Here is a 9,748-nt window from a genome sequence, read left to right as displayed (position 1 = left end):
CTGTCGTCGCGTACCAAGGTACTTTGTTTCATCGCTTTGTGGTACATTAATATCGTTGAGTTTAACGGGTGGGCAAGTGTTGCGTCTAGTAGTAAACGTCACTTGAACGGATTTTGATTCATTGGATTTAATCTTCCATTGTTTCAGCCAATGGGTAATTTTATTTAAATTTCCTTGGAGCTTGAGTGAAGCCACGATAGGGTTAGGGTCAACGGCTAGCACTGCAGTATCATCGGCAACCGTCCCTATAGTGACTCCTTCTGCTATTGGAAAGTCATATGTGTAAAGTAGATAAAGTATTGGGCCCATTACACTGCCTTGAGGGACGCCTCTAAGCACTCATAAAGGGCAGTCTGATCTACACCTTGTTTAACGAAGAAATAACGATCTTTTAGATATGATTGTATAAATAAGAAATGGTTTATAGGAAGGGTGTATTTTACTTTATAGAGAAGTCCGTCATGCGATACGCGATCAAAAGCTTGTTAGATATCTAGAAAAGCAGCTTTGCAGTATTTTTTCTTCTCAAAAGCCTCGTATATTTGCTCGGTGAGTCTGTGGACCTGCTCAATTGTTCCGTGCCCCCTTCTGAAGCCAAACTGGTGATTATGTATAATTTTGCGCTCTTCTATTATGGGCAAGAGTATTTTAAGGAAGAGAACTTCCATGAATTTTGAGACGATAGGCAGCAGACTAATAGGTTTGTAAGACTGTATCAGCTAGCTTTCCCGATTTCAGAATCATTTTCATCTGCGAAACCTTCCATTGTGGGGGTATGAATTGAGTTGTTAGTACTGCATTAAGCAATTGTGTCAGAAATTGTATGCCTTCGAGGGGTAAATTTTTTAGAATTTTTTAGAATAGTGCCGTTGATGAGGTCCGTAACCCGGAGCTTTTATTTGCTTGAGTTTTGGATTATGGTTTTACCTCCGATATTGAGAATTTTTTTGTGGGTGGGTCCATTTGATATGGATGACTTAAGGTAGTTTCCACTACCTTAGTTTACGTGGCAAAATTAAGCATTGAATGCAGTTGAAAAGCGTGATTTTCGTAACTTTATGTTAGAAAATCACGAAAATTAAAAAATTTGATTCGATATTCAGATTTGGCGAACGGGAAAACCCGGCCTTAGTCCTTCACATCTGCTTAAAAAGGAATATGTGTAGCACACTTTCAGGCAGGCTTTTTGTGTTTAGTTTAGAGTTCTACAGCGGACGGAGTATCCGATATGATTATTTTCTACCTACATTAGACTGGGTCGATTTATTAACCGATATCGCGCCATCGATTTTTCGATAGGATTTGGGCTCAAGAAAAAAGTCCAACTACGCATACCAAAAAGAAAATAATTTTCGAGCCTGCGAAAGGGTCAATTTTTCGACCAAAACACTCCCCAAAACCCAAAAAATATTTTTTTTTTCAAAAAACTGTTATCGCTAACGTTTTTAAAACAGTTTTTTGAAAAAAAAAAATTTTGGGTTTTGGGGTGTGTTTTGGTCGAAAAATTTACCCCTCCGCCATTTTTTTTTTTCGCAAGCTCGAAAATTATTTTCTTGGGTATGCGTAGTGGAGCTTTTTTTCCTGAGCCCAAATCCTATCGAAAAATCGATGGCGCGATATCGGTTAACTTTCGGCCATACAAATCGACCCAGGTTAACCTACATGTTTCGTTTCACTAGTTTAACTTTCATGCAGTTATTATTTCACTAAAGTACATAAAAGTGGAATGGAAATTTTGTATGCCAAAAATATCGCAAACTTCATACATTTTAAAATAGAATATCTGAAATCGCGAAGCAAAGCTTCCGAAAAATAAAACTACATTTTCAAATTTTATTTGTTTTGTAATAAAAGGAAGTTTTCCTGACGAAAAAGCGTAATGAAAATAGCAGAAAACCATTCTTTTTAGCTCTTTCAGGTACAAACGTTTTGAGAACCAGAACAAATTTAGAAATTCTAACACCTGATTTATATTCAGCGTACGGTCTTTAGTAAAGTAGTAGCTCAATTCTGGTCTAAAATTTGTCGGCTTGTGTAATAAGCCAATAACAAAAATATTGAAAAAATTTCCTTTATAGGTACATCAGTCTACTAAGAATTATTTCACCCGAATACAAGTTTTGAAATGCGTTGCACGGTGTTAAGTACATCTACATACATATATATGCATATATATATATTATTATATAAATGTACAAAATATGCTCTTTTACTTGCAAAACTTTAAATGTGAGTGTAGCAGATATTAGAAATGGATTACCAAGAGCTAGAACATAAATTTGTACAAAAAGTATGTTTATATCACAAAATAAATGCTGCTTCCTTATTTCTTTCTTTTTTGCTGATTTCGACAGTTTTTTGCTTTTATAAAACCCTCTTCTGAGCCAGCTTTAATCAATCTTTTTTTTTTTTTTTTTGATATCTATTAAAATATAAATTATATAACAAATTTACTTTTCGTCTACCGCTAACACCTTTACACACGCACAGGCACACTGTACACACACTTGCACACAAACATATGCAGCAGACACTTTTGTTATACTCCCGCAGACAAAGGGCAAAGCACACAAAGTATACGAAAAGTGTAGCATACTTTTAGTTATATTTTTTTTTACGTACTTTTTTTGCTGCGCCTAAAACGTTTAAAATTAAATTTTTTGCTGCTAAAAACCAAAATTAAATTTAGCACTCGTTGCCGTTTCGTGTACTCTCACAACTTAACTGTTTTTTAAACAAAATAAACACAAAACTCATTAAAAATCCAGTGCACTTTGTTTCTGCCCACTACTAAACCGCTCCGAAAATATTTGGTATGTAGGTATTATGCATGTATGTATGTGTGTTTGCAATTTTTCTTTCTTTATATTCATTCAGATTTTGCAAAAATTAGTAATATTATTTCTAAAATACACACATTTAAAGTGATCGTTTGAGCACATTTGAATTTTGCATTAAATTTGCCGTTTTCATATAAACAGCAAATAATTTTATATGATTTTTATGAAAATTTGTAAATCTGTTTTCGTAGTATTGATTGGCTGCCATTTCTTTGGACGACTCGTACGATGACTCAAATTTTATGTACTGATTGAAAATTTTCTTGCACCACCTTGGTCTAGGCGCAGTAGACAACGGTAGCTAATGATAAGTGTCATTTTGGTTGCTAAAACTTTGAAAGCTCAATTTGGCTGCAAAAAAGCTCACAAAGGAGGGACATTTGTAAAACCACTAAAACGATTGTGGAAGTGGACTTCTCTTATTCTAAGCACCCAACAGTTTTATTTTAAATGTCTAGAGTTGTTAATTATGACAAACAGACAACTGGAACAAGAGTTTTGTTAGGTCTGTGTAGGGTCTACCACGATATTTTTGGGAAACATGCGTCAAAGGCTCGTAAAATTATGTGTCTATAAGTGTCAGTCAGTAAACTGTAGTCACTGCCGTGGATGACGAGGAAATACATGACGACAAAGTACATCGAAAGATTCGTGGCATCAGCCCAAAAATTTATTCCAACTCTTGAGTGATACAGATTCAGTGATGTATTCCACGTGCTTGGCGAATTAGTAGCAATACATGTGTGGGAGGCTTCTTACAAGCTACAAACCTGGATCTGGTTTTAATAATAATAATACCCAACGGATTAAACCCTCCAAAGCCCGCCCGACCGGCGCGAGGGGCGCATCCGCATGACGCACGGATTTGTTATTGCCGAGTTGTTGATAGGCGGAGGTTTGTTAAGCGTCGAGATCTAAAACTGCTCAGCTACAGAATAAAAATCATCAGCTGAGTACTATACATAACAGTTAGAAATTACATAGAAATTATACATATATATATACTACATTGTTAAATAAGTGAAAATTTTTAATTTATTTGATTTTTTTTTTTTTTTTTTTTTGTTAAGAGTTAAGATAGGATAAGACAGTTTTCTTTATGGTAAAAAGTGAATCCGTTATATCAAATAAATTAGAATGAGTGTTAAAATCATGACACAAACACCGAAAAGATTCATTTAATTCGAAATTAGTTCTACACTGCCTCAAAAGAAGAGGTTTGTAATGTCTTGACACCCGTGATGGGACGTTGAAATTTACTTCGTTCAAAAGAATTGGACTAGAAATCAGTCCATTCAGGAGTTTAGCCATAAATATAACGCCTAGCATTTCTCTACGACTTGCAAGAGTTGGAAGATTGATAAGCTTTAACCGACTAGTATAAGGTGGAAGATTATACGCAGAGTCCCACTGAAAATTCCTTAAAGAAAAAAGTAGAAATTGCTTTTGTATTGATTCAAGTCTATCTGCATGAAATCGATATTGTGGATTCCAGACTATTGATCCGTATTCTAATATCGGTCTAACTAAGGTGATGAAAAGGGCTTTAGTTACATAAGGGTCACTAAATTCTTTGGACCACCGTTTCACGTATGAAAGAACACCTCTAGCCTTATTGACAGTAGCATTAATATGAAGGTTGAAACTAAGTTTAGCATCTATCGTGACTCCCAAGTCCTCAAAATAGTTTACTGATAGAAGACAAAAATTATTAATTACGTAAGAGGCTGCTGGCAAAGATCTTCGAGATAGGCACATGAATTTGCATTTATTGAGGTTCAGCGGCATTGAATTTACGTTGCACCAAGCAACTAGGCAGTTTAAATCCCCTTGAAGCAAGGGACGTTCTTCGATAGACGCATAAGACCTAAAAAGTTTTACATCATCAGCATACATTAAGATTTTGGAATATTTTATAGTGGTACAGATATCATTAATAAATAGCAAGATCAGAATTGGACCAAGGTGGCTGCCTTGTGGGACGCCAGAGGGAACATCGATGACATTTGAAAAAGTATTTTTAAAAATAACTTTTTGCGTTCGACCGCAGAGATACGACGAGATCCACTGGGTGAGACCAGGTTGGAAGCCAAGCCGATCCAGCTTGTAGATAAGTAAGGAGTGGGATACTTTGTCAAATGCTTTACTGAAATCAGTATAAATAACATCTGTGTGAAGATTTTCTCTAAATCCCTTAGAAACATGAGTTGTGAATTCAAGTAGATTAGTAATGGTAGATTTGCCTTTACAGAATCCGTGTTGCGGTTCTGCAATCAAAGTAGAAATGGAAAATGTTAGCTGATTGGTAACGATAGCTTCAAACAACTTTGGGATGGCCGACAACTTTGCTATTCCTCGATAGTTCTCTACACACGACCTACTACCACTTTTGTGAAGGGGTATGAGAAAAGATTCCTTCCAAGCAGAAGGAAAGACTCCACTTTTTAGGGACATATTGAATAAATCAGTTAGTGGCTGATAAATGTGCTCAGCGCATTTTTTAAGAAAACAAGTGGGAATTAAATCAGGACCGTACTTGTAAGACGTTAAATATGAAAAAACTTCATCCGGATATATTTCTGGAATATTAATGGTGTTAAGTGAGTTAAGCTGAAATGGATATTCATTTGAAAAAGTATTAAATTCATTGGAATAGTTGGACTTGAAAAATTGTGCAAAGAAGTTAGCAATATCTTGATCGTCGCTAGACCAGGGTGTATTTTAAAGCAGAGGGAAACCTTTTAACCCTACGTTTAGAGTTCACGAAATTATAGAAAGCTTTCGGATTGCAAGTTATTTTCCTTTTCATCTTACAGATGTACGTATTATAGCACTTTTTGTTTAATTCAAAATATTTATGACGCAAAATAGAGTAATGCAAGTAATCGGAGTGAGAGCCCGACCTTTTGTATAATTTGAAGAAGCGAGATTTTCTGTTTTTTAAGGACTTCAGCTCTTTAGTGAACCATATTTGGACTGATTCGATTGACACACGTTTTCGCTTAGGTACGTGTTTTTCCAAAATACCGTAAATGGTGGTATAAAAGTCAGAAACATTTTTGTCAATATCAACACCATATTTGGGCCAAGCCACTGTAGATAAAGTTTGATTAAGTTTACTAAAATTAGCCTTCGCGAATTGAAATCTGAAACTAGAGTCGTATTTAGTAGCAATGCTAATCAGAGAATTTCTTTCGAATTCGTATGCTATTTCCAGGGAAGGATGGTAAGGGTCTTCAGGTACAAATTCGTATGCTATTTCCAGGGAAGGATGGTAAGGGTCTTCAGGTACAGTAAGAGGTTCACCCCGGCTTAGAGTATATTTTGATGTATCATCGACAAATACCAAATCAAGGGTCCTCCCGAACATGTTAGGAATTATATTTATCTGTTTAAGGCAAAGTTCAGTTATTTCGGCTAAAAATTCGTTGTTGGACAGGTTAGAAGAAATAGGTACAATATTCTGATCAGATATGGTCCATAATACATGCGGGATATTAAAGTCACCCAGGACTATCATCGAATCAATGGGCTTCATCAATGAATTAACAATTTTGAGCAGGAAAATATGATCCATATACACCGAAGGATCAGAAGATGGTGGGATATAGCAGACCGCGATATAGACACAACCCATTCCGAGATTGATTCTAATGCATTTGAATTCTGTAGAATCAATAATGGGTAAATTAACCTCAGCTGAAGGTACAGAAGAATGTACCGCAAGCAAAACTCCACCTCCAATTCTGTTCAAGCGGTCATTTCTGTATATTTGGTAATCATGGCAAAGAATCTCTGAATTAAATACATGAGGTTTTAGCCAAGTTTCAGTTAAAGCGATAATGTTGTAATTGCAGTTAAACGATTTCAAATACAATTCAGCTAGTTTAGTGTTTAAACCTCTAATATTTTGATAAAACAAATTTAGGACCGATTTAACATTCAGTTTTTTGATGCAATATTGTTATGTGGAAGTGTAGCAAGATTTGAAATATTAGTATTACGCCTACGCTCGAATTCCCGCACAAAAGCACCGGGCGGCCAAAAAGAATTATTTAATATAGTATCAAAATGTTGTGCGGATACATCAATCCTAAAAGACGAAATATCCCTAGGATAGTTAAAATTGAATTTTCGAACTGTCACGTTTTCAAATTTAAGCTTAGCGATGATGTACGACTTTAGGTCCTCTTCTGTGGTGTCTTTATCAAATCTTGACACAAAAACAGATTTTTTAATAGGGACAACAATAAGATTGTTAGACGGCGGTTCGGATTCCGTAGAAGGGTTTTGTGGATCTTGATTATCTTTTGCAGAATATTTTTTAGGTTTTGTTAAAGAAACCTTGGGTGAAGATGGCTGAGCTGGTAAGGGATTTGGAGATGCCAGATTTATTAATTCGATAGTTGGGGGTGCTGTAACTACGGGTGGAGGAACTTCAGCAACGGCATTGAGTGTCGGAGCACTTGAGGAGGCATTACAATTTCTATGTTGGTTTACGTTAGTTAAGTCATCCGGATATTTGAAAGACTTAAATAAGTTTTCATACTGGATGAATTTCTTGGACAGTGCGTCAATTTCCCTGCCTATTTCAGAGAACCCATCACGAGCCTGTTTGAAAACTTTGAAAAGATCAATCTCAGTTGGTCTACATTTCAAACAAGCCCAACGAACTCCCTTATCACCATCGTTGAGAGCGTCAACCACTCTTGCTGTCAAACCGGCACATTTCATATGGGCGAGCCCATCGCAAAGCCAGCATGACACGAAGGGATGGGAATCACTTTTTATCAAGCAGTTCGCATATAGGCAAGACATTTTAATAAAAATTAAGAGACAGAAAAAAGAAATTAATAAAATAGTGAGAGTAAGTTGATTAATTGAAAAAATAGCACAGCGGGTTATATAGAAAAAATAAAAAAAAAAACAGTTTGGATGCACTGTATGAGCAGTTTGAGATGCACTGTGATAACACTGAACAAACCGCGCAAACAGCTGTGACACTAAGAAAGAGAAATGAAGTGTGCGCGCAAAATCAAAAAATAAAAACAATTACACTATTACAACACAACGCAATGCAGAAAACACTCGGCAAATCAATTGTATGTAAATAAGTGTGTGTATATGCAAATTAATGAAAAATTAGTTTTTATATGAAATATTTAACTAAAACAACTGAAATTAATTGAATTTCTTTAATTAGCACACTCAATGAATTCACTTCACTACTTATGTCAACAATAAAACTATCTTTAACAATATTAAACAATTTGTTTATCAAAAAAGACAAGAGCACAGATACAAAACAAACTATACAGCTTGACGTTTGCACCACCAAACATTATCTGACGGATCCAGAAGAAGAGCGGAGGATCTGGCGATGGATGAACTGGAAATCAAAGAGATGTTCGAATTGGAGTTGCCTTCAAGGACATTATTCTAGGCGTCTTTATCTACATAGAAAGATCGACCACATTTGGATTTCGTAAAACAGCCTTTTAACAACAAATTTATCCCGTCAAGGCATGAGCAGTGACGTATACTTGGAATATCTTTAGCTTTCTGTAAGAATTAAGTATACCTGCGGGGGGTTTCAGGCCGTACCAACAGGCATAAAGCAAGCCGCGCGATAACTGCAAGCTAAGAACCTCACATCCGTCGCAATTTACTGTGATAGTGAAGCAACGATTAAAGCCATACGTGGATCTGATACTTCATCGAAGGTAGAAATAGATTACAGATAATCGGTAATAGAAATGCCTGCGCCGAGCCCATAACAGTGATTACAGTGCTTTACGATGTAATGTCGACGGTATAGCGAGGAAGCCTACTACTGAACAGAGTGGGATAAGCCAATTGAGTAACTAAGCACATTTTCTTCATATGTCAGACGCTGGTTCGTGTCTGTTTTCTCCGAGGTACTTCCTTCCTGTTGCTGCTGTTGTATTAACGATAAAGACGCTCCCCGAAGGTTCTGCGGAGTGTTATCGATGTTGATGGTCCTTTGCCGGATATAGATCCGGTACGTTCTGCACCATTAACGTACTAGCCTGACCAGCTCGGGAACGGTTAATATGACCACATTAAACCTTCTAGGCCATAACGCCCCCTTCCCCACACCCTAGTTCCATGAGGAACTTAGGGTCGCTAGAGCCTCGCCTGCTAAATATGTGTATGATACATTCACATTTGTAACAGGGTTCCCCTCGCGTAGTGAATGTTGACAATTGGGTTGCGGAAGATTTGAAGCTATAAAGCTTGGTATTGCGCTTATCAACCCCTTGAATCTACTTCCTTCCTCTGTGAACTCATGGGAATTTAATGACATAACTTCTGTCTGATCTATTATAGGATCAGTTTGAAAATGTTCAAAGGGGTGTAGTAAGGCATATAATAAAATATACTGCTTGCTAACCTAGAACTGAATGAAGCCCTTGTCTCCTTAGAGATCTAATCAAACTTAACAAAGAATCAGTTTACGGCAGACAGTACATACATATATCGTCCTTGAAGGACCTCAAAACCTCTATGATTATATGCAAGGCTTACAATATTATACTAAGAAAACTCCTCATACCTCGAAAGACTTGAGGTCATAATGGCCTTACTAACAGAGCATTGCCTTCTGGGGTCACATGTTTGTAAACTAGGACTCGTCACTGACAGCAGATGTACGAAGCGCAAACTGAAGGAGAACGTTTTATTATCGTATTCTGCGCCCGAAAGCTCAAGGATTTAAGGGGCGGTAGAGTTATTAGATCTAAAGGCAGCAATGAAGCTGAAAATGTCTAGTATCTGCCAAGATCACGCAGTTGTCTTCATGGTTTATTTATTAAAGTTTACCCATGTATCCTTAGACCGCCCTGTGCTTTTCACATTCCAAACTCCCAAGTCGCTCCTAAAAATGG

At 36.7% G+C, this 9,748-nt stretch overlaps 1 protein-coding gene across 1 annotated transcript; it reads right to left on the bottom strand.

Annotated features, from left to right (window-relative positions):
• Positions 1–2,911: 2,911 nt before the first annotated feature.
• Positions 2,912–3,048, bottom strand: LOC137240929 (uncharacterized). The gene has a single exon (XM_067767931.1). It carries the CDS (start codon positions 3,046–3,048, stop codon positions 2,920–2,922), a length of 129 nt encoding a protein of 42 aa, XP_067624032.1. The 3' UTR covers positions 2,912–2,919.
• Positions 3,049–9,748: the final 6,700 nt, after the last annotated feature.

Source organism: Eurosta solidaginis, chromosome 2 (assembly GCF_040869045.1).
Source record: "Eurosta solidaginis isolate ZX-2024a chromosome 2, ASM4086904v1, whole genome shotgun sequence".
In the NCBI taxonomy this organism is placed as follows: domain Eukaryota; kingdom Metazoa; phylum Arthropoda; class Insecta; order Diptera; family Tephritidae; genus Eurosta; species Eurosta solidaginis.
This window is presented reverse-complemented; position numbering and strand designations above follow the sequence as displayed.